Raw genomic sequence first — 26,331 nt, 5'->3', positions numbered from 1 at the left:
ACCGTGTACCTACTTTCTCAGGTGTGGTAAATCAACACATTTTTCTGCTTTTTTTTTTTTTTGATATGGAGTCTCGTTCTGTCACCCAGGCTGGAGTGCAGTGGCATGATCTCAGCTCACTGCAAGCTCTGCCTCCCAGGTTCACCCCATTCTTGTGCCTCAGCCTCCTGAGTAGCTGAGACTACAGGCACCCACCACCATGCTCAGCTAATTTTTCATATTTTTTAGTAGAGATGGGGTTTCACCATGTTAGCCAGGATGGTCTCGATCTCCTGACCTCGTGATCTGCCTGCCTCGGCCTCCCAAAGTGCTGGGATTACAGGCATGAGCCACCGCGCCCGGCCTTTTTGGTTTTGTTTGGTTGGTTGGTTGATTGCTTTCTGTTGTCTAAATAAATAAAAAATAAAATAAAATAAAGTCCACGGCTTTTTTTTTTTTTTTTGAGAGACAATTCCAGGCATGTAACATAGCTGAACTGTCCCTAACATCACTACACGTGAGGCCTCTCTTCAATACTAACAGTTGACAGAAACGACAATTCTCATCCACTGCAATCAATAACGCAGCGAAGTGGAGCTACGTGTTTTAATGTGCGTGCCATGAACAAAAGGGTTAGAATACAGCACAGGTATACATATTGTAGATGCTTCGTTAATTCTCACTCTGAATTAAAACAAAACCACTAAAATATTTGATATACCTTACATCTTTGCTACATTAACCGCTTTGACACAAATTCTGTAAGGTTTACAAAAATAAAAGTATCCAAAGGTTCTTCTGTTACATGTGTATGTGTGTGTTGTGGGGTGGGAGTGGTTGTCTACACACTCTAAACATTCAGAACATGTCCTTTTAAAAAAGAAAAGCTGCACACACGTCAAATTGAGGCAGAAAATAACAGTTTTGGATACCTCGAGCATTTCAATTTAGAAGCAGTGAGTTTCAGCAAGAATCAGAGCCCTCTAGTATTTCATTTAACTAGAATTCTGGAGATGGGGCACAGGAGCAGAGCTTAGCTGACAGAATTTTTTCTATAGCAGGGAAAAAAATGAACTTGGAATGAACTTGTTCTTAGCCACACACAACCAAGATTGTTTAAATTATAATCAATCAGGGAGACCATAACAGTTCATTCCATTGGAAATCATATAATAAATATGATATTATATTATTAAGCTATTCTAGCCATTTTTAATGGTCACATTTTTTAATGGCTAGAATAATATGTACTGTCTGGATAATAGAAAAAGAGGGTCTAATATAAGAAAAAGAGGATCTAATATAAGTGATTATTTTAACTTAAAAATATCTTTAATTGTAAAAACAAAAAAAAAAGCTAAGGCTATAAAGGAATAATAATCAAATATTATAAAGTTAAAAATGGAGCAAATTTCTTAAATGTTTGCCATTTCACCAATTATTTGACTACTATACTTTGACTACTATAATTGGCTGTGCCCATGTGCATGTAGCAGCTTATATTCTATTTTTAAAGTTGAGGCTAACCCTAAAATTACCAGTGCTGACACTTTAGTTCATGCATTTTTTTTTTTGCCATTTACCACACCTATTTCAAGAGCCTCCTAATAGCTTTCTTGATTTTGCTCATTATTCCCCCAAATATTAATTGAATCTTCACTATATATCAGACATTGCACTAGGCTCTGTTTATGCAGCCACATGATGTCTGCTCTCAGAAAGGCTTATCATCTTCTCTCCACAAGGCTTACAATCTTCTCTCAACAAAGCTTACTAGTTTCTCTCAACCTACTTCTCACACTCTGCCAGGAGGAATCTTTCTAAGGCATAGCTTTGGGCATATCACACACTTGCTTAAAAACTCCCAGTCGTTCTCTTCCTGCAAATCCTATGTAGGTTCTATATAGAGACTGGGAATATAAAGATAAATAAGGCATTGTATCTACCCTATAGAACTCAGAGTTGGCAGTGAGCCAGAATAATTAACAAATATGTGTAAGATCAGTGCTACAAAGGAGAAATATTAAGTGAAAGAAAGGAAAGACATTTAAAAAGCCGCTCTTTCTTTTTGAGAACTGACGCTGTTCTAAGAAATGTACAAGGAAAGTAATCACATAATCCTGGTTCAAATTAGAAAAAAAAGTCACACACAGGTAAACATGTATAAACACGTAAACACCACACAAATATTCAGTACAAGGCCCATTGAACATATGTAGATGAACAAGGTAAACCCAAATCAATCAAGTTTAGGGCACATTGGGGAAGAGAGTTTTCCCACAGGTGCATGGGTTTATGAACGTGAGTCCCAGACTTAAATGAAATCTTATGTGTGGAGACAAGTCCTAAAATGTCTGAATTGCCAGGGAGGTTTGAGATGTTTAAACATAAAGATGCATTTTAACATGAGGAAATATGAAGAAAGGCTCTCATCAGATAACTTCTACTGGGTAAGTACTAACTACCAACGTAGAAAATGAGATGTTATTGAATAGAAAAGAAAATGGTCACAATTTAGGGACAAAGCTCAGATGGCCACAAAAAACAACATACTGATGGCATTGCTAAAGTAAGAGGATACAGATTTGCAGGAAGTAATTGCTAAGTACATGACTTTTTCTAGCTGTAAGGCAGGGGCCAAGAAACCAAGCAGGGGAGTGTCTTTGGAATTTGGATGGTGGGTATCAGGTCATGAGGCAAGGGTTCCTGTGTATTAGTGGGAATACCATTTATATTCTAGACTAGAAACTCCTAACTGCCACATGGAGACTAGTGAAACATTTGAGATTACTGGTACAGAAAGTAGTGTCTGGAGGTTTAAGGTATGGGAGAACTGAAAACTTAGGAAACAGTACCAGCAATAGAAACTCCCGTTGCTATGTGGCCAGGCATTTAAGGAAATCAGGTTATTAGGAAAAAATATAACATGAAAATTTAAGTCACCAAGGACAATGCAAGGGATGGAGCAAGAAGAAGGCTACAAGTGTGGAGTATTTTTTACATACTGAAGTTCAACAGATGCTAATGATGAGGATGGGGCGACAGCACATAAAAAACATGTGACCTTAAAAGAAGAAACATCACTGAAGAATGAGTGTAGAATCAAGATCTGACTCCAGAAATTTAAAACATTAGGAAAAATACATCCTTCACTAAAGGAGACTTCAAGAGATGCTCTCTCAATGCAGCATGTCCAGATTTTAATTAAGGCATAGATGTTGAAGTTGTAAGGGAGTTTGTTCATGTTAGGAAAACATATACCATCAAACAACAGTGTGTCCCACTGTTGGTAATTATTTGTTCATCCCTGATCTGCTACTTATTTAGCATGAAATATTTGTCATCAGAAATTACAAACACTATTGGCCGGGCATGGTGGCTCACACCTGTAATCCCAGCACTTTGGGAGGCCAAGGCAGGTACATCACTTGAGTCCAAGAGTTTGAGACCCACCTGGGCAATATGGTGAAACCCATCTCTACCAAAAATGCAAAAGTAGCTGGGCATGGTGGCATGTGCCTGTAGTCCCGGCTACTTGGGAGGCTGAGGTGAGAGGATCACTTGAGACCAGGAGGTGGAGTTTGCAGTGAGCCGAGATCATGCCGCTGTATAAGTAAGACGCTGTCTCAAAAAAAAAAAAGAAAGAAAGAAAAACGAAAGAAATTATCAACACTATTTATATAAACACCATGCAAAGGCTCAGAAGTAAATGAATCACACTTTTCTCAAATTAATAAATTAACTATAAAAGAAAAATCATTTCTGTGTGAGGACCCTTGGCAATGAGTTTAAATCTTTATTATCTAAATATTGTTAACTAAATTCTTAAGACATGTTTGTTCTCAGAAACACCTAAAGTATGAAAGTGAAAATTCCCTACATAATTATTCTCAGAAGTGCCAGTTTTTAAGATGGCTAAATTTTCTTTTCTGAATTCTCTCTCCACCAACACCCTTCTGGCATGTCAAGCAGTCACACTTATCATATTTCATTTCCTTCAATACTATCAGCTTCACAGGTTTCACAGAGCTCACAGGATTCTGCTCATTGGAATTGATTATCAAAATCACCATGATTAAGGTTTTGGTCGAATCCCCTAGTGTTTGGCAACTGAGCCCATCATGGAGCACCCCTGGGTAGCAGGGAGGGTGTGGAATAATATTCCTGAGACCTGGGATGTGGCTTCTTGTTCAAACTCCACCGGAGATTGATTTGCAGCCATCTCCCCATGGCAAGAAATAATTACTACATTACACCACTCTGATAATAAACCAGAAACCCCGTAGTTCTCTGGTCTCTTCTGTCAAGAAATTTGCTGTGAATAAGGATGAGAGTTTGGCTACAGGTCTTCCACTGCCTGGTCTCACATTTCATGTTAAAGCAGATCAGTATCAGACTCAAGCTGGCCTGGCCTTAGAGCTTCAGGCTCAAAGTGTTTTGAATTAGGGACCCGTGGCTGTGAAATTATCTACTATAAATATTCCATTGTAAAGACTAAACTAGGTAACATTTTATGGCTTTAAATGAGTAGATTTAAAAATAAGTTAATATCTACAAAATTAAGATTATATATTGAAAGTTCTGGTCATAAGAGAGGCTGCAAATATTGCAGCATTGTTCCCTTGGTCTTATAAGTGACAAGAGCCAAAGATTCACAGACCAGTAATTTTCTTCATTCTAGGCAAGAACCAAAATTAGGATATAAGATTACTAAGGACACCAGAATGCCTCAGAATGTTCTTGGAAGGCTGCCTTAAAAATTCAGGATATATTGGGTATGGTGATGCATTCCTATAGTTCAAGTTACTTGGGAGGCTGAGGCAGAAGGATCGCTTGAGCCCAGAAGCTTGAGGCTGTAATACACTATGATTACAGCTGTGAATAGCCATGGAACTCCAGTCTTGGTGACAGAGCAAGACCCCAATTCTAAAATAAACAAATAAATAAAATTCAGGATATTTACTGTAAAGGTAGTAGGTTATCCAAAACCTACTTAGGTTTCTAATTAAATTATATGGACTTATTAAAAAACAACAGATGCTGGCAAGGTTGTGGAGAAATAGGAATGCGTTTACACTGTTGGTGGGAATGTAAATTGTGTAACCATTGTGGAAGACGGTGTGGCGATTCATCAAAGATCTAGAACCAGAAATACCGTTTGACCCAGCAATCCCACTACTGGGTATATACCCAAAGGAATATAAATCATTCTATTACAAAGATACATGCGTGCACATGTTCATTGCAGCACTATTCACATTAGCAAATACATGGAATCAACCCAAATGCCCATCAACAATAGACTGGATAAAGAAAATGTGACACAGGTACACCATGGAGTACTGTGTAGCCGTAAAAAGGAATGAGATCATGCCCTTTGCAGGGATATAGATGAAGCTGGATGCCATCATCCTCAGCAAACTAACAAAGGAATAGAAAATCAAACACTGCATGTTCTCACTTATAAGTGGGAGCTGAACAAAGAGAACACATGGACACAGAGAGGGCAACACCACACACTGGGGCCTGTCAGGGGGTGGGATCAGAGGAGGGAAAGCATTAGGAAAAATAGCTAATGGATGCTGGGCTTAATACCTAGGTGATAGGCTGGTAAGTGCAGCAAACCACCGTAGTACATGTTTACCTATGTAACAAAACTGCACATCCTGCACATGTGACACAGAACTAAAAATTAAACATACATACACACATTTATAATTAGGAATATGTTTACATTTCAAATCAGAATATACAGAACATTTGTGCTATTTGAATAGTCTAATCCCAGTAATCATACGACCCACACACAACCTCTTCTACACAGTTAGCCTCTACTCTAGAGGAAACTATAGTCAGCACAAAGTAGGAAAACTGATTCTCTAGGAAACAGGGTGAATACACAACAAAAGTGATAATCTACTCAAAATCCTACTTGTTTTATTTATTGGTAGCATTTTTCTTTAGAGGTGGTTTTACGTTTCTAATATAAGCTCCTACCTGAAGCTTTATAAAAACTCTTTCCCAGGCCCAATACTCTGCTTTGCCTCCACTATTTATAATCTTTGTTAACAAAGCTGAGACTTTTGTGAGACTTCCATAGTGAGATCATCTTGTATTAATTGACAAATGCCTCAAAAGTTAGAAAGAAAAGAAGCCAGGATTTGAATTGACCTTTTACTCTCAGGTCCACACTAATTCCCTTTAGATGCCAAGTCACAGTGTCTCTCAGCACTGAATATAAATGCAGTGGGATTTGGGATTAAGGCATGAGTATGGATTTAAGTGACCAAAGAAGACTTGGGAAAATAGGTGAGACTTGGTCTGAACTCCAAAGGTGTATAGATCCAGAGAAGAGAGGCTTCCAGGGAGAAAGAAGTACAGCTGCAAGGGCATGGAGCATAATGATGGCAGAATATGCTAGTGACAGCGAGAAACCTGACCTTATTAGAAGACAGAAAGCCATGAATATTCAAGAAAATGTGGTTCAAGGGACAGCTTTTGAAAAACAGATTCTGGAAGACCTTGAAAGCCAAGTGTAGGGTTTGGACTACATTGAGAAGAAGTCATTGAAGGTTCATGAGCAGAGGAGTAACAGGATAAGAATGGTATTTGGGGGAGATTGATCTGGAAGTAGTACATACGGTAGATTTCAGAAATACAAGCCAGAGACCAACAATGGAGAACTCAAAAACTGTCAAGGACTGTGAAGTCTTCTTCACTATCATGGCTTCAGTGGTTTCAAAGCAACTTACTCCTTCCTGGCTTCCTCTTGTTCTGCAGAATCCACCACCAAAAGATTCTATGTGACAAGAGATGCAGCTTCAGGAAATATAGCCACAGTCAAATATTACCTAGGAAACCAAATATAACTAAATGCAAAATGTTACCCCACACTGAGAAATAGCTGTGAAATTTGGTTATAGCTGTGTTTATTGTTCATTAAACTTTATATAATGGGAAAATATGCTAAAGTAATCCAAATGCAAATTAAATAAGTTGGATGTTGAAAATACACGTTCTGTGTTGTAGGAACTAGAATAAAGTCTCTAACAGTACTGAGAGTTTGTTTCACTAAATTTTCTTATTTTAATCTATTCTTTTTGATTTGCCCTGTTCTCAGGAATTTTCATGAGTCGGGGACAATCAGATTGTGTCCACAACATGTATGTTGAGCTGCAGGTCCTTTTCTAAAGCTCGCCTCCCGCAACCTCCACCAGCAGCAGGGCACTGATGTGAGCTCTAACCAGATGAGACACTTCAGTGCCAGTATGAGGGAATCACATGGAAATTTCAGTTAGGGAGAGGAGAAAGAACACTTACTCTTAAGGACAGATAAAATCCAGATGACCCCTCCCTGCCTAAATCCCTTTTTAGAGAAACAAAATCATACCCCAAATGTCAAGAATGTAGGTGGAATAAAGGGGCTTTCTGCCAAACATCCATAAAGGCAGACAGACACCTGATCTGTGGCCCAGGTAGACACATTTTACCTTTACAGAAGTTACAGAAATACAAGTCTTGGCCAATGAACTAAGATGCAACCAAAAGCTCTAACTCCATAAGACATAGAAACACAGGTATTTGGATAGAAAAAATCGTCTCAGAACAATTGGGAAAAATCCTAAAGAAAATTTATATTTCTTTATATTACGTATGTATGCACATTCATGCATTTGATTTCACTCATGTAAGAATATCTGAGTAAAATTGCAGTTTTACATTTAGTAGAGGGCTGATTTCAAAGAGCATGTAGTGAATTTACCGGGAAATAATGTCTGAAGTTAGATGCTATTGTTTTCTACCAATGCTCCTCAGAGTTGTTACAGTTTACAAGGTTTGACTGAATCCTCCTGCAGGGAAATACAAATTTTGCAATCCGGGGTGTGAAAAAAATCAAGGAAATTTTGTGTTTTACATTTTCAGTATATAACGTATCCAGCTTCTTCAATTATATAGTTCTGATGTTGGTCAACATAAAACTGTGGGATTTGACGACTGACGATAAAGTTCTACTGTCTCACTCGATCTCTAGAGTACAAGACTGTTACAAGAAATCTCATCTTGTGAAATAAACCACAACATCAGTTTGGAAGTGAGTGCCACAGAAGAAACTGGGACCAAGAGGCTCTTTTTCCTTATTATGTTATAGCGGTCTTTTCCCTCCAACCACGATCCACTGTAAAACCATTTCCCTTTTATATAGATGTATATATGAATGACTGTTCAGAAACAGCAAGCCTTTCTTTGAGAAAGGAGAAGGGCAAGAGTGAAAAGAAATGGAAACATCTTGACATTTTCATTTTTTATCTGAAGAAGGAAATTGCATATTGGGATACTTATTATAATTCCCATATGCCTAAAAGCATTTCTTCTGGCAAGAGAACACCCAGTCCTAGTAAAACTGTTACTGTTCTTTTCATGAAAGGAACGCTAAGATCTTTGCACAACTCAGATGCTGAAAATATGCAAGACTCAGTCATTCAACCAACAAATACATTTTGAATGTCTGTTATGTGCGTGATACCATGCATATTCTGAAACAAGGTCATATTAATAATTGATGAAATTAAGCATGTTTTTTCCTACTGCCTTACCCTTTTATGTGTTTTCCACATTTTCAACAGTGAGCTTTTATAATTTCCATATCAAAAAAAAAAACTCAGATAAATCAAAGGTACCAATAATGCAAGGTTCCTTCATTTCTTCTGTAGGCATGTAGCAAAATCATAAGTACAGACCACTGCCTGGTGATCAAAATAAGGACAGTCAATGGCCAAAACACTACAAGGTATAGAAGCACCTCCTCTTTTCTGAAGTCTACAGATTCTTTGTTTGAAAACATTTGTTAATATCACTTGGCAAAGGGACATGAATCAGTGGCAAAGATCCACAAGAAAAGGGTAGGTTGAGAAAATAAACAATAATTCTAAGTAAAGAAAATAATAAGAATCACTGGCTTTTCAAGCCAAATCAATGCCTGAAACCCCTGAGCTTAATCAAGTGTTTTCAGAGGGAGTGGAAGTAAAAAGTAATATACACCTGTAATCCCAGCACTTTGGGAGGCAGAGGTGGGTGGATCACTTCAGGACAGGAGTTCAAGACCAGCCTGGCCAACATGGTGAAATCCCATCTCTATTGGAAAAAAAAAATAGTTGGGCATGGTAGCTGGTGCCTGTAATCTCAGCTGTTCAGGAGGCTGAGGCAGGAGAATTGCTTGAACCTGGGAGGCGGATGTTGCAGTGAGTCGAGATGGCACCACTGCACTCCAGTCTGGGTGACAGAGCAAGACTCCTTCTCAACAACAACAGCAGCAACAACAAAAATTAATGTAGACCTCCTAACAGCAGAAACACTCAAATTAAGAAATGCTTGATAGAGATATATTTGCAAGTCTTTAACTAGCTTTGCGCAGCTTCTTGCAACCTTGCAACATTTTCTTTGGCCAAGAAGGTTATTTGACTACAGAGAGACTATCATTGGAGTTGAAGGCTTTTCCCTAAAATAAACGAATAAATAAAACCATTGTAGAATAATTTCATACTGCCAGGTCACTCTGGGACTGATGTAAAGCCTCAGAAAACCCTTAGAATTTGCAGCTTGTTATGTCTTCCCCCGCTACCTTCACCCTAATCTCACAGTGCAAAGGTGAAGTCAGGTAAAAAAGAAATGGCATCAATTTTCAACCTAAATGGAATAACAAAGACTGGAACTACATCTGACCTGATACAACCAGGAAAATGGCAACACGTGAAACAATGGCTCCTAAGACACCAGGCATCAGGCAAAGAAAGGCAGTGGTTTCTGAAATAGAGAAGATAAACTAAGTGAGATTTAAGACTGCCCCAGCTTACTGCCTAGAGAGAATTTCTGCACCACGGAGCAGGCAGAAAGATTCCAGCTGGAATCCAGCCAACTCCTGCAGTTATATAGATGGAGCTGAGACTCAGGAGAGACTCTTAGCTGGCTAGAATGCAGAGCTGACATGGAGCTGGAGAAAACAGACCTAAAAGATCACATATTGTATGATTCCATTTATATATATTCCAGAAGAGACAAAAATAACAAATGCTGATACAAATTCAAACAGTGATGACCTTAAAGAGAAGAACTAACTGGAAGGGGAACAAGAAAAGTTTCTGAGAAGATGAAACTATCCTTTATCTTAACTGGGGTGTTGGTTACTTGGCTATAAGCATTTGTGATAAAGCATGTAAGATCTATGCATTTTGCTGGATGTAAATTTTGCCACCTTCAAAAAATGACCTCTTCCTTCCCTAAAAAGAAAGTAAAGGAGAAAAATAAATGAAGAGAACAAAATTATATTTATTATTTCTATTTTACAAGACAAGGTACAGTAATTCAGATCTTTCTTGTGCCTTTAGATGTGGAAATAACTAAAGGAAATTATGTCCATATTGAAAAATATATTGAAATTGCACCTGCATGTGACTAACATGGTAATATAAAAATTGTCTTCTGTGAACCAATAGGCTCTAAGTGGATTATTGCCATCACCATGAGTAAGTAACTAGCCAAGGACACCAGAAATGAATGGGCTATAACTAAACACAGTAATAAAAATGGTCTGCAAATACAGCATGTGGAAGATGGCTGAAATGAAATTATTGAGGCCACAAACTCCAACAGCTTACGATAATCCATGATAAGCTATACGCCTTTGAATTATGGAGACTACTTTTTCTTGAACCATAGGACCAAGTGTCTACTGGGGTTTGTAGAAACCAATGTGTCACCTATGAGTTCCAGCTTATTTTCAGGGAGAGCTGTGAAAAACAGAGCTGCACGCAGTCCTGGCTCTTGCTGAATCGGTTTAGTATTGCACACATATTAATATGAGCCCTGGCATAGCTTGAGGATATTCCAAATCATCCCTTCTTAGTACTGATGGAACTTAAAAGCAAGTGTGATTCCCATGGGCAACAAGCTACAACCCACATCTATATAACTGTTCCTAAGAGTACCACTAGCTTCATTCTGCTCTTAGAAGACCCTGGGTTTCCCTGCTATCTTCTGACTTCCCTTTGGCTCTGTGGAATATCTGTGGGCCCAAGAATAAAAACAGATGCAGAGAAATAACCTTTGGTGCTGCCACTCCTGATGTTTCTTTTGCATCTGTCTCGCCTTCTGGGTCCTGGCTATCATGGAGCTATGCTGCCCCTCTCAGCCTCACTGACTTCTCGGGACTCAGCCTCCTGCCTGCTTAGATGTACCAAACCTGCAAAATGGCACTTATTTGATGGAGATTCTGATCTTGTTCCCTGAGCAAATCAGTCCTACTTTAAATGCCCTCATTTAAAGTGAATAAAATAAAATAGCATTCCCTCCGAAAGAACAACACAAATACTAGAAATTACAGTATAATTGATGCTAACAAGAGTCGTTAAGCTCTGTGGCTAACGTGAATCTAAATCCCTATGAATTCAGATGAATTTTCATCAAGAAACTTTCCCTGAGGCATTAAGAAGACACTGGCAGTCAAGAGCCCAGACTTTGCAGTCAGACTAACATAACTCTGAATCTTTGTTCCCCAACCTAATAGTTTTGTCACCTTGAGCAAATCACTTGACTTTGCCGTCTCAGTTCTCTCATCTATGAAACTGGTGTCACAATAGTATCTACTTTTAGGGTTGCTGTGGGGTTTCAATGACCATGAATTCAGCACATTGGGGCATACTCTTAAGTGGTTAAAAAAAAGGTAATTGTGTATGAAAGAGGTATTCAAGGTACAAAAAAAATGAAACCGAATATAAATTAATAAAAATTATTCAAAAAGTACAGCAAAAGTTAGGGGGAAAAATCATATGTCTTTTCAATGTTACATAAGGACACTGTTTAACAGGCCCACCCAAGAAACATTTAGCTCTATGGGAGAAGTACCTGTGTCTGGCACTGACACTTATTGTTAGTGGGGGCCCAGAATACAGAAGATGCCCTCCGAACTTGTAGGTTTTTGTTCAGCACAGATGTTCAGTAGAAAAGATAACACCAAAGGTTAAGATATTTTTGCTTTGTAGGACATTTACCACTTTTAAATCTATCCTAAATTTGTATTTTAATATTCTTAAGGCCTATAAATATCCAGTTCTTCAAATAGCCTTTTGTCATCTTATTGTTTACACTGTTAACCATCTTGTTTCTCTCGTTATGGAGTTAAATAAATTTGACACACATTCACTCTATATTTGCATAAGTGTTTTGTTCTTAAGTTTAAAATAATTATATTTGTATGAGTCATCTTTTTACTTTTTGAAAGTAATATCGAAGAGTAGCCAACAGTTCTGTAGAGCCATTATGTGCCATATCTCCTAAACTTCACCACTACATATTCAATTTATTATTATTCTATTTATGTTTGTCAAATTTATTCTTACAAGATAGGACCTGCAAAATATCTGCATTTTGGAAGCACGGTAATTATCATGTCCAAGGTAATATAGATATTAAGGGAAGGAGTCAAGATTTGAACACAGGCCACCCCATTACACATTAGAGGTCTTGTCCACCGTGCTATATGACATTTGTTGGAATTGAAATAAAGCAAACACATAAAAATCAGAAGATCTAGGTCAATAGAGAATGAAAATATAAACAGTTGGGAGTATGGGGCAAGATACTCTAATTCTATAATGGCTAAAGATATTTTAATTCTAAATGGCCTCATCTGAGTGTTAAGAAGGCACACCCAAAATGTTCTGAATTCCACAATATGATACAATTAATCATCCAGAACACAATTTCCCTTTTCCAGTTCTATGTTTTTATGCAATGTGATTGTCTGTGAAGACTTGCCCACATGGAATTAAGCATCCTAGTCTAACAGTACAGATGTTAAACTGTGATTTCTAATATGACTAAGTGGCAGCAAATCGAATAAGAATGTGAACTTTTATGCCAGAAAAACCTGGGACCAAATCCTCGATCAGCTATATTCTAATGGTGTGATCTCACTTTTGTCATAATTAAAATCAGGAATATCATACTACAATATTTTCTTAAAAATTTGGGGATGATTAAAAGGATGATATCCTTATAAAGGTCCTAGTAGAGTGTCAGGACCATGATAAGGACTTAACAGCTGTCAAATATTATAATTATTACAATAAAATCTACCACATCTATTTACCAAATACCTATTACACTCCTTATGCTATACCAAGGTTTCAGGAAACTAAGTGAACAATTCAACTTCACAGATAGATTCAGGACTGGCATTTAAAGCAGTTTGATTCTAGAGCCAATTAAATTAATGACTAAGCTCTGATTTCTTTTATCATTTAATAAGTTATACACATTACAAATCAGCCTTTTAAAAATTGGATTCTTTATAAATAAATTTTCAAGATCAATCTCTACCAATGACTCAATGAAATAAATCAAGATTTGAGCCCTGTGAGGCCTACATTTAGGACCCAGCAATGATTTCAACATAATGTTAACAGTGGCTGCAGCATATTTCTCCCTGCTTGCCTGCTGGACGCTACCTTTCCTTTGCAGTCCTCTTCCATGTCATGTTTGCTTTGAACATACTTACAAATTTTTTAAGGCGGCCAGGTGCAGTGGCTCACGCCTGTAATCCCAGCACTTTGGGAGGCTGAGGCAGGCAGATCAGGAGGTCAGGAGTTCGAGACCAGCCTGGCTAACAAGATGAAACCCCGTCTCTACTAAATATACAAAAATTAGCTGGACGTGGTGGGTGGTGCACACCTGTCATCCCAGCTACTCAGGAGACTGAGGCAAGAGAATCACTTGAACCCAAGAGGTGGAGGTTGCAGTGAGCCGAGATTGCACCACTGCACTCCAGCCTGGGCAACAGAGAGAGACTGTCTCAAAAAAAAAATTTTTTTTTTCAAGGCTCACTTTCAATTTGAAAACTGTCCTAAAAGCAGCTGCTCTTCATAGAGTCTCAACCCTGGGGTAGTTGCCATTACTCCACCTTATGACTCCTTACTATACACCGTTCACGTTTCTACTGAAGCACCTTCATATGCATCTTTCCCCATTAGACTAGAAGGTATTTGAGAACAAAACTCTCTTATTCATGATGATATCTGCAAATAAGAAATGTTTGGTGAGTGAATCCATCAATAAATGATAAAGTGCATTCTGAGCAACAAACAATAATGTTTTACAAGTGAGCTTCTCACACATGGCCTATTCGCTGAGCAGGCAGAGTCTGAAAACAAAGGCGGGGAATGAACACATAACCAAAAACATGGATGTACTATACTCTGATCTCCTTAAGAATTAATGCTCTACCAATAGGTCTGGAACAACAGAGGTTCATAACAACACAAGTTCTTAACATCATGTCTGTGTACCTATACGGACCCAAGAGACAGAATTAGTAAACACATGTCTGTCCCCTTCTTTGCACACTAAGTAATGCATACATTGCTGATTGTTTCTGAAGCTTGAATGGGAAATGTGTTTTTAACAGATTTAATCAATACACCAACCTACATTAAAAAATAAACCCACACAATAAATAAAAAGCAAAAGGCCAATCAATAGCCAAAAGTGCAGCTTAACAGCCACTCCTGTAGAAAACTGTCTGAAAAAGGCGCTTTACACTCCACTATCGGCACGATCCACAGCTGCTTGCTATTGATTTGTTGCAAGCAAAGAACATCTATTATCACATGCCAGTGTGAACCTAGCAATTTCTCCAACAGGCAGTCTGCAATGTGTGACTAGCAATGTAGCACAGGGTGGCCGGCTCCTAAGAGTGGGCTGAGGACCCATGTTCATTCCCTTTACTTCACCCCACAAAGCCATGATGAGCACCCACTTCCTAAACTCAGGTGTGTTAAGGACTCATGTGCTGAAGACTGTCCTATATGTGCTTCTACAGGGCACAAGAAGCAATAACGAGACCCCCAAATTACATGACACTCAAAACAGTTGTCATGTACATGGTAAAAGGAAACAATGCTGTTAAGGATAGGTATGAAAAGTTTAAAACTGCTATTTTCACAAAGTCCATAAAAATGACAACCCTTTTGTACATGTGTGGGTGCATTCAGGAGGGTTCTATTCTACACAACATTTTTCGATGTTATGAAGGAAAGAAAAACTCAATGGCAGGCTGATAATGACAGTGATATTACCACAAAATATGGGAAGGAGATTCTGGATTTGCCTGCTGCTGCCATGGCTACAACATGCTAGAATTTCCCAGGTTCTCAGTCCTGATTTAAAATACTAATAAGAACCCAATATCAAAAAAGAATATTCCTATAAGAACCTTGGTAAGGTTCCATTTCCTCTGTTGTTCTTAAAATGTAGTCCAAGACAGCTTTTATTAAGTTGATTTTTAGGTGGTGCTCACCCTCTGAATAGCCAACTCCCTCAATTTTAAATGTTTCACAAGAACTGAAGATGATCTTGGAAAATGTTACTTACGTGTTCTTCCACAGATCATACTGATTTCTACATTAACTCAAAATTTCTTCTGGGATGATTAGATTGTAGAATCAAAACAGCCCTAAAAGTCAACCCCAAAGAAACTCCCCATGACTTTACCATTACGTAACACTGTGGAAGGTCATATCTAAAACTACGTAAGAAAATCAGCAAATCAATTACACTTGGGTTTCTAATCAGAGGATTTTTGTTTCCTAACCCCATACAAGGGAATCACGCTTATACAAGACAATCAGCTCTAAAGAATATCAGCTTTGCACAGCTATGTTTATAAGAGTGAAACTGAAATTCACCCCACTGCCTCCATCAACACACCAGGGTCACACAAAGAATAAAGAAATACAGTGGAAAACATCCAGGCTTGGCCTACTCACACTAAATGAGACTAAGTTTTAAAATGCACACTGTACTCACAGAGGCAACATCTATGTAACAGCACATTAAAATTGTCAGGCAAACATATTTGGTAAATAGGCAAGAAAAACACAAAGGTCATAAAAGAACCAATGCTACGAAAAAGCAACACCCTAAAATGTAGACATTTTTAGAGCCTTACAAGTCATGCCTAGATATGATTAATGTTTTTACACATGATGAAATAAGTACCTTTTTTTGGAAAATATAAGACCTAGCTATTTCCCTGTTGAGTAAGTTTCAGTTTTTGGATACACAGTAATAAACTGAAGTGTTTTCATGTTCATTAATTGAGGATCAATCTGTTGCCCTGAGAAACAGCTCCTGGAAAATGAGATATCCATAACCTTTCTTTTTCCCCACAAAATGCTTTTTGCAATTAAATTTGATCTCTAACCTATTTGCATGGTCCTATGATAGCATTTAAATGGATACAATTTATTTGAGCTATATGCAACATTCTATAGAATATTCTCTTTGCAGGAATTAATTAGGTAAAGGACAGGTTTCCTTGATGGCACTCGACTTTTAATGCCGTGACCCATTTCTGTTATTTAGGTCAAAGGCAGGCCACTTGTGGCAGGCATGTTACCAAAGCAATTGTTAATGACCTCTGTGCTCTTCCATATGTGACCCATTTTCTGATTTTCTTTATATTCCTTCTCGTCATTATTCTTCCTCCTCCATGAACTTATATCTTCTTTCTTTGCAATTTCCCCCACTGCTCTTTGCTGATGATAAGCATGAGCCTATTCAAGTCTGCTGGTGACAGTGAAGGTTGATACTTGAATCCTGATACAGGATACACCACCAAAAATTTATCAACAAAGGTAAGCACATAGAATATCATACAGGGAACTTCATTTTGAAGCTGTTTGTGAGATGAAATAGCCAATTATAATTCTAAGGGTCAAGACTGATATAGAAAATAATGGCCTATGATATAGTGAGACTGCTTATTCTAGGTAGAACAAACTGGCTTTGATGCTAGTTCCAAAAGAGAAGGTCTTCCAGATACCTTGAATACCAATTATTGGAAACAGAAACGTCCAATGTAATCATTTTAAGCAATCTACCATTCTGCTATATTTGGTTGGATTTCATTAAAAGCTTATATTCAAACTTCACAGTCACATCCTTTATGTCTTAACTTTATATATTTATCACACTCCACAATTAAGATGTGTACTTCCCTGTAATTCCAGCACTTTGAGAGGCCAAGGAGGGCAGATCACGAGGTCAGTAGTTCAAGACCAGCCTGGCCAACATGGTGAAACCCCGTCTCTACTAAAAAATACCAAAAAAAATTAGCAGAGCATAGTGGTGGGCACCTGTAATTTCAGCTACTTGGGAGGCTGAGATGGGAGAATCGCTTGAACCTGGGCGGTGGAGGTTGCAGTGAGCCGAGATTGCGACACTGCACTCCAGCCCGGGCAACAGCAGAGAGGCAACAGCAGAGTAAGACTCCATCTCAAAAAAAAAAAAAAAGATGTGTACTTCATCATTTGCATATATCTATCCAATCACAGAAGCCGTGGTCCAATCTCCAGGTGGGGGACTAGGCAAGTAGCTCCTGTTAGAGATGCAGGTTCCCAAGTCTGCTACAATGAAAAGATTTAGCTGCATTGTTAAAGAACAAAATTCAAAATGTATTGCCCTAAACCTAGATTTACTAGAAATATTTCTGAACTATGATAAACTATTGCCACAAAGGAAAGCTGACATTTTCCCAATGTAAGTTCTAGTGCTTCATTATATCCCAACAAATTCCCCAAGTGGGACAATGTAATACTCCACATCCCAGACTGAGACATAATCTGCTCTTGATAAAACCAGAAACAGTCACAGAATGCTAGAAAGAATCCTTCCTGTGTTTTACCAGAAAATAATGCCTGGTATTGGGTGACACACAGGAACTTGTCAAAGATAGAAAAAGACACACCTACCTTCTGAAGATTGTGCAAGTTCACCATGTTAGGATAACTTACCTTTATACCTGTTCTGTGTGGAGAGTCTCTTCATGACCATTTTCAACCCAGAGTGGGATGTATGTGTGACAAGAAATAAACTTGTGAGGATAAAGAAGCATTATGCTACCATTTAGAGAAAAAAAGCCTTCCTAGTGAGTGCTATACAGACAAATTGGAGGAAAAAGAAAGACCATGTCATATAATTCCTCAGGTTTATAACTACCTGTTTCAGAGTGAAACAGTATTCCCACATCATAAGTATGGCAACGTGACTTTCAATAATACCAAAATACTTGGTAAGAGCAATCTTATGCCAAAACTTTCTCCAGACATTGTATCCTTCACATGACAGATACAGAGGCATATGCTTATGTAATTAGATGAATGTGTATTACATAATTTTCTTTCTATATTGCCAACTTCTCCACTTGTTTCTCCTCAGTGTACCTCAAGAGAATGAAAGAGCATATGGGACCAAAACTACTAAGAAAAATGGGAAAAAGAACAACAACAGACAGCTGCACACGGATAATAAACTGAGAAATAAAGAATCAAGAAAACCACATAGATCTGGGGGGCATAGCATTATAACTGGTGTCTGTTCCCATGTGGCCACGCCATAATGTGACTTTACTATTTTTTCAGATAATGTCATACATCACTTTTCTAAAACCAAGAGGTCAAATGAGTCTGGATTATAAAACCAAGGCTGCATTTAGAAAGTCAGAAGGTTAGTAGGACCCACTAAGTCAGGGATTTTCAACAAATCACTTAGACGTAGTCATTCAGAAATTTCAAGTGTATGCTCACCTTTACTATGGCCACATCAAGAAAACAACATGAGAAAGAAGCGGAGACACAGGTTATAGGTGCCCACAGCATTGAAGCGTCTTTCCAGTGCTAGAAGCACCTTCATGAAGTCAGAACTAAACCCAAGAACCAGAAGCAGCACTAGTGGACACAATTAACAATCACAAGACTCTCTTCCAATAAAAACCAAATATACTATATATACATATATATATACACACACACACACAAACTCACAAAATAGAAAATACATACATACATGTATATACACACACATATATATACACACACAAACATGCAGAATAGCTATGAGTATATAAACCAGATACTAATAAATTTAGTCAGAGAGAATTTCTGCCCTATACCTGAAAGATACCCAAGAATGCTTTAAACTTTGCTAATTGTAAAAAGTAAACTCTTGAATATCTTTGTCATTTGGAAGGCCTAAGAAATTCAGATAACTCAAACCTTTTGAGAAAACAGCTATACCCTTTAAATAACCTCAACATTCTAGGCAATGCAAAAGGGGAGAGTCTCAAAATTATTACCAATTTGGAGTTAAATTCAATAAGATAAGGTGATTTAATTCATGAAGACCTGAAGCCCTTACAACAAAAATATTGCCTGAATTGGTTTTGCTGCTGTGGTTATTGTTTGTCAGTCGCTATTCTAATCTAAAGAAAAAAACACAGGGAGTAAGCAAGTGGGAGAACATTTAGTGTTGTTAAGCAAGACACATCTCTTCACTCGTCTCATAAGAACACTAGTCATTTATTTCCCAAGTTCCTGGAGGAGAGAATTACTTATGAATCTTTCAGAAGAATCATTCTTTTATACATTGTCCCTTAAGATTCTCCAAATCTCCGAACACCTTGACAAAGTTCCAGTATGAAAGGCTGTTGTACTTACGATCATTGCACTGGTTTCCGGAATATGAGGTCATAGAACAATCACAGGTGAAGCCCTCCCATTGTTGCATGCAGACCCCCTGGTTGGCACATGAATCTTCCTGGCAGGTGGTACTGGGTCCTAGTGATGCACAAGAAGAGGGGGAAAAAAGAAAAAGGAGAGACAGAAGAAATGTTAAAAATTAGATTCAAAGAAATCACCTGAATTTACCATTCTCATGCCCCCAAACATTTGAAGACACAGCACCAAAATTGTCAACTCAGTCTCATGCAACAAAAACTCAGTATATACAAAAGATGACGGAAATACACACTTAGCCACAAACTATCAACAGTTACACACAGAAGGGAGAAGGCTGAACACACTGTTCTCCTTTGGGTTGACTTTGCAAAATAGCTTCATCTCTACCTTTCAACTAGAAAGATATCTCATTTGGATTATAGTCTTTTTAATGTAGAATGCTAACACAGAAAAAAAATTCATTCCCATGATTCTTGTAAATTAAGGCACAGTGTTTTTTTAATCCTGAAACCAAAAGTCCCTATGTCTACCTTGTGACATAAAAAAGATGTTTAATGATATTGATAATGATGAAGAGAAGGAGAAGAAGGAGGATTTAGCAGCCAGCATGTGTTGATGTTTTGTAGGAGAGGAGTACTGGGTACTAAACAATGTATTTACATTATCTCACTGAGCTTTCTAGGTACTCTAAGAGTTAAGTAATTATGATTACCTCCAATTTACAGATTTTAAAAAACTGAGCTCAGGAAGGCACGGTAATTTACTCAAGGTCACATATTAATTGAAGGATGCTGATGTCCAACTTAGGTAAACTAACTCTAAAACCCATGCTGTCAACTATACCAGTGATTCTCAACGTGTAGTTCTCAGATGACCACCAACTGGGAATGTGTCAGGAATGCAAACACTTGGAGCTCACCCCAGACCCACTGAATTAGAAACTTTTGCAGGGAGGCATACATCTGTTTTTATAAGCTTCCGGAACATTCGAATGCAGTCTGAAGTTTGAGAGCCATTACACTACAGCACACTGCTGCTCCAGGTATTCTAAAAATGGATTCTTTTGTTGTTGTTGTCAAGACACTCTCACTCTGTCGCCAGGCTGGAGTGCAGTGGCACCATCTCGGCTCATTGCAATCTCCGCCTCCTGGCTTCAAGCTATTCTCCTGCCTCAGCCTCCCGAGTAGCTGGGATTACAGGCATACACCACTACACTCAGCTAATTTTTTTTATTTTTAGTAGAGACAGGGTTTCACCATGTTGGCCAGGATGGTCTCAATCTCCTGACCTCGTGATCTGCCTGCCTCAGTCTCCCAAAGTCCTGGGATTACAGGATTGAACCACTGCTCCTGGTTAAAAACAAATTCTCTTAAATGGAGTGTGCGTGCGCTGGAGCATGCAAAAGAGAATCATTTGTGCTATAGAAAGAAAATATTAGAAATTGTGTTTCTTTTAATTCTAAATTATTTCTATTTCTGTGTGTCTTTCATATGTTAATATATAAGAATAATAGTACATGTATATAACTTATAAATAAGTTTACTTATTTTGAAGGTATTCTCAAAATCTTTCACTGATATGAGGGGGGCATTAAAATTTTTTTGATGATCTGTCTCTTACAGATTGCCATTAAACTCTCTCTTTTGGTCAGACTGGCACTTCTCTCCAAACATTCTCTCTCTTTTCTGATATAGTCTGCCTTAACTTTGGGATTAAAGATAAATCTATACCTTTAGGAGTATCTGGACTCACAGGAAATATCTTAATATTCAGGATAACTCCATGAATTTCCCAGAGAATCTCAGCAAAGGAGATTGACTCACCAAATACATGTCTCACCAAATATATGTCAGGAACTAATGCATAAAAGCACATCACAGAGAAAAACATAAAACCATTGCAATAACAGCATATTTCACAGTTTGTAACCTAAGCCTCACAAAAGCAAGAATATTGAAATGAAAGAACACAGGGTCCTAAAGATGCATGTTCAAAAGAGATGCACGACTACAAAGGGTTCGTCTTCTGGGTGGCAAGGCGTTTTGCATTTATTCATGAAGGGTGGAAGCAGGGCAGGCCATCACTCATAATACAATGCTATGAGGACATGACATAAGAAAGTTCAAAACAATTACTAACGCTGGGGTTACCGCACTGCTGCTGGGTTTCTGCAGCTCCTATTGGCCATGTGGTTGCCCCATGTAGAGATGAAAGGAGGTACGTGGTCATGTTCTCAGTGGGTCTTAAACTTGAGCATTGTGTTATACAAGTTTCATTAACAATGGTAAATCAGGACAGCTTCTTTCAAAGGATAAAAGCTTCTGAGAAGTCCACAGGGGCTCCCTGGCCAAACAACTCTCACCATACAATTGGCTAGTAATTCAATTGTACTCAATAATCAGAAACACATGGAAGGTTTTACTGTCAATGGCAGTAGAACAGCAAAAACTCTGGGAAAACACAATAATTCTTTGAATGTTGATTGAATCTAAAGATGAAGCCTTTTCCATGTCTTTTGCCTTCCCTCTAACTGCCAAATTTTAACCATTTTCTAAGGACCAGCCTGAATGCCTTCTTCAAATGAAACATTAGTCAATAACTTCAAACAATAATTCTCCCACTTTTGTGTGGCCATAGCAATTTTTATCTGCATCATTAATTTTTGTATATAATATTCAATTTAGCACTTTATTACACATTGCACTGTCTTCTCCTCATATGATCCTCTAATTGCTTTATGTTTTTACTATTTTATCATCAAAAGTTTGAAAGCTGCTTGCTATTAGAAATCAGGTAATATTCTCTGGTTAGGTCCTTGTGGCACTAAGTCTATTGTGCAGGTGCAGAAACGGTGTATCAGTAAATGTTGGGGTGACCTGAATTGTAACCACCCTTGATTTGCCGTACCATGATTCCAAAACCTGAATGTAGGAGCATGTCTCCAGTCTGCAAAGTGAGCAATCTTTTCCGTTTGTCAAAAGTTCATCAGGTACCAAATACAGGGCGGGGATTATAGGTTATTTATTAATTCCACTGAATTTGCTTCACTTGCATTAAGGGGCAAAGGCCATGTAGAATCAGATAGTACTGGAAGACTGACTACATTGTAAGCATTCAAGAACAACAGTATTGTCACTAAGGACTTAACAGAACTTTCAACTTCTCATCAACCTGGAACAAACCTTGAACTTCCTTTCGATTGAGCTCCTAAGAGCCCCTGCCTCCTTCTCCAGTCTTATTTCTTACTATATGTCCCTAGCTCATAGTACTACAGCCCTCTCCTGCTTTTAATTCCCAACACAATGATTCCCAGAGTGTTGCTCCTAAACCAGCAGCAACTGTATCTCCTGGAAGCTTATGAGAAAAACACACTTTAAGGCTGTACCCAGACCTACTGGCTGGGGGCAGAATTGAGAAATCTGCATTGTAAAAAGCCCTGTGGGTGGTTCAGATGTCTGCTCATATTCCTAGACCACTGCCTTAACACTTCATGCCCACCCCTACCTTCAAGTTCCTTTGTTCTTCTTGCTGGACCCATGGCCTTAATTGTGTTTTCTCCAGATTCAAATTTCATTTTTATTCTTCAAGTTTCAGTTCAAAATGAACTTTCTCCAAACTATCCTACTGAAGGAAGCCCCCATTAGCAGGACATTTACTCTTCATCACGTTTCCCTATTTACTTAACTCATAACAATTACGTGGCCTGTAATTAAATTAACTTCTTTTTAATTGAAAGATAATAGTTGTTTATATTTAAGGGATACAATGTTACATTTTAATATATGTTTACACACAGAATGGTTAAATCAAGCTAATTAACAGATCAATCACCTCACAATCTTAGCACTTTTTTGTGGTGAAAACATTTAACATTTATTCTTCTAACGATTTTGAAATTTAAAATATATTATTATTTGTTGTAGTCACCATTCTATGCAATAGACTGCCAGAGCCTATTCCTCTTTTCTAATTGAAACTTTGTACCCATGGATCAACATCTCTTATTTTCCCATCCATCCCCTCCCCCAGCCTCTTATAGCCACTATTCTATTCTCTACTTCTATGAGTTCAAATTTCTTAGATTCCACATATAAGTGAGATCATGTGGTATCCGTCTTTTTGTGTCTGGCTTATTTCACTTGGCATAATATCTTCCAAGTTCATCCATGTTGTTGCAAATGAGAGAGAATTTCCCACTCTTTTTTTTTTGTTGTTTTTTGTTTTTTTTTTTTAGATGGAGTCTTGCTCTGTCATCAGGTTGGAGTGCAGTGGCACAATCTCGGCTCACTGCAACCTCTGCCACCCGGGTTCAAGCAATTTTACTGCCTCAGCCTCCCCAGTAGCTGGGACTACAGGCACACGCCACCATGCCTGGCTAAGTTTTGTATTTTTAGTAAAGATGGCATTTCATCATCTTGGCCAGGATGGTCTCAATCTCTTGACCTCGTGATCCACCCGCCTCGGCCTCCCAAAGTTCTGGGATTCAGGCAGGAGCCACCGCACCTGGCCTTCCCACTTTTTTTAAGACCTAATAAAACAATCTGTTAAGGGGCTATTGTCTAAAATATATAAGAAATTCAAACAACTCATAATAAGAAAACAAATACCCCAATCAAAAAATGAGCAAAGGCATTGCATCGTGTACATACACCATGTCTTCTTTATCCATTCATCTGAGAATGAACACCCAGGTTCCTTCTAATTCTTAGATATTGTGAATAATGCTGCAATGAACATGGGAGTGCAGATATCTCTTTGGTGTACTGCCTTCAATTCTTTTGGATTGAAACCCAGAAGCAGGATTGCTGAATCATATGGTAATTCTATTTTTAGTTTTCTGAGGAACCTCCATTCTGTTTTCCATAATGGTTATGTTAATTTACATTCCCACCAACAATGCACAGTGTTCCTTGTTCCCCACACCTTTGCCAATACTTTTTTTCTTTTTTGTCTTTTTGATAATAGCTATTCTAACAGGTGTGAGGTGATATCTCATTGTGGTTTTAATTTGCATTTTCCCAAAGATGAGTGACGTTGAGCATTTTTTCATATATCTGTTGGCCATTTGCATGTCTTCTTTTAAGTGTCTAGTTAGATTCTTTGTTCATCTTTTGATTGGGGTATTTGTTTTCTTATTGAGTTGTTTGCATCTCATACATTTTAGATAACAGCACCTTATCAGATATATACTTTACAAATATTTTCTCTCAATCTATGGGTTATTTCTTCACTCTATTAATTGTTTTCTTGATGTGCAGAAGCTTTCTAGTTTCATGCAATCTCGTTTATGTTGCCTATGTTTTGAAGTCACATCCAAGAAATCCTTGCCCAGAAATAATGTAATGGAGCACTTCCTGTATGTTTTCTTCTAGTAGTTTTATAGTTTCAGGTCTAACATTTGAATCTTTAATATATTTTGAGATGATTTTTGTATATGGTATAAAAAGGGGTCCAATTTTATTTTTCTGCATGTAAATATCCATTTTGTCCAATACCATTTATTGTATCCTTTCTCCATTGTATACTTGCGGCACCTTTGTTTAAAAAAAAACAGTTAACCATAATGCATGGGTTTATTTTTGGGGTCACTATCCTGTTCCACTGGTCAATGTGTCTGGTTTTTGTCAGTACTATTAAGTTCCTCACTGTCTTTCAAATCCTAGTGAACTGTAAGCCTCTCAAGGGCAAAAACCTTGTCTACCTTGGTCGCCTTTACATCTCTAATTTCTGATATTGTATTTGGTATAGCATGAGGGCTCTATTCAAAATATGCAAAACATTATTGAATAAAAGAAAGAACTAAATAACAAAGAAAAAATAAAGAAAGAAATTAAGCCATCCATTTAGAATTTAAAGCAAAATGGTTCTTATAGCAATTTATCCCTAGAATTTACCAATAAGAGCTCACATAAGTAATCTCTTACTTGAAACTGATTTTGTTTATATTTTTTTCTTAGGATGGGTGGGGTGGTGGTATTTAATTGGCCATGTGTCCCTTGATTTCAGTCTCACCAGATGTTGACAAGAACTCTTTGGTATTCCCAAGCCCAGGTACAGTATGTAATAACTATTGAATGAATAACAGTCTGGGCTAGACTCTAGAACAATTTCTAGACGATCATTTTATAAGCTCCTATTCTTACTTCAACCTATTTAAGTATATCCTTTCCTAAACAGAGTCTATTTTATGTCAGTATATTTAATGTATGCATTTCACACAGCAGTGTGTCAAAAAAAATTGGAAAAAACATGTCTTGGGGGGAAAAAACAAAAGCTTCAACAGTGCTTCCCACCACACATATATTGATATCAAATAATCTCGTGCAAATCAGAAAGAGGATAGAGGATATAACAATGGACACAGCTTACCTAGTGCTTATTATGAACAAGACACTATACTAAATGTTTTTAAGATATTGATTCAATTAATCTTCATAAGCACATGGTAAAGCAAATATAATTAAAGTAGTAAAGCATCAGAGAAACAGAAATTATTTTCTCATAGGAGATCTCCATAATTTCAAATTTAAATAATTTTTAAACTGTTGATTGAACCAAAAGGCAAAGATTTCAGAAAAGTAAACTGAGGCACAGAAAAGTGACACAATTTTCCCCAAAATCCATAGGTGGCAAGTGAGAGGGTAAGGTCTCAAACCCAAGCTTGCTAATTGTGCAGCCCACTCACCAAAACTCTCATGGATGTGGGTAAGCCAGAGTGGGGTATGTGCACGTGTGGTGTCATTGGATTAATAAAAGTAACTTAAGGTATTTCTAACCTACAACT

The 26,331-nt window shown here is 37.8% G+C and overlaps 1 protein-coding gene across 47 annotated transcripts in view; it reads right to left on the bottom strand.

The window, feature by feature from the left end:
• Positions 1–26,331, bottom strand: part of NRXN3 (neurexin 3) — a 1,719,470-nt gene that overhangs the window by 853,186 nt on the left and 839,953 nt on the right. For all 47 annotated transcript variants that reach the window (XR_010588584.2, XR_010588585.2, XR_010588583.2 and 44 more), the window contains one exon: positions 19,527–19,646. Coding sequence is in view for 43 of the 47 variants with exons in the window: in XM_005561918.5 (XP_005561975.3) it covers positions 19,527–19,646 (120 nt within the window). In the remaining 4 variants the exon portion in view is untranslated. The remainder of the gene's footprint in view (positions 1–19,526; positions 19,647–26,331) is intronic.

The sequence above is a fragment of the Macaca fascicularis genome, chromosome 7 (genome assembly GCF_037993035.2).
Source record: "Macaca fascicularis isolate 582-1 chromosome 7, T2T-MFA8v1.1".
Classification (NCBI taxonomy): domain Eukaryota; kingdom Metazoa; phylum Chordata; class Mammalia; order Primates; family Cercopithecidae; genus Macaca; species Macaca fascicularis.
Note: the sequence above shows the minus strand (reverse complement) of the source record. Positions and strands in the feature narration are given on the sequence as shown.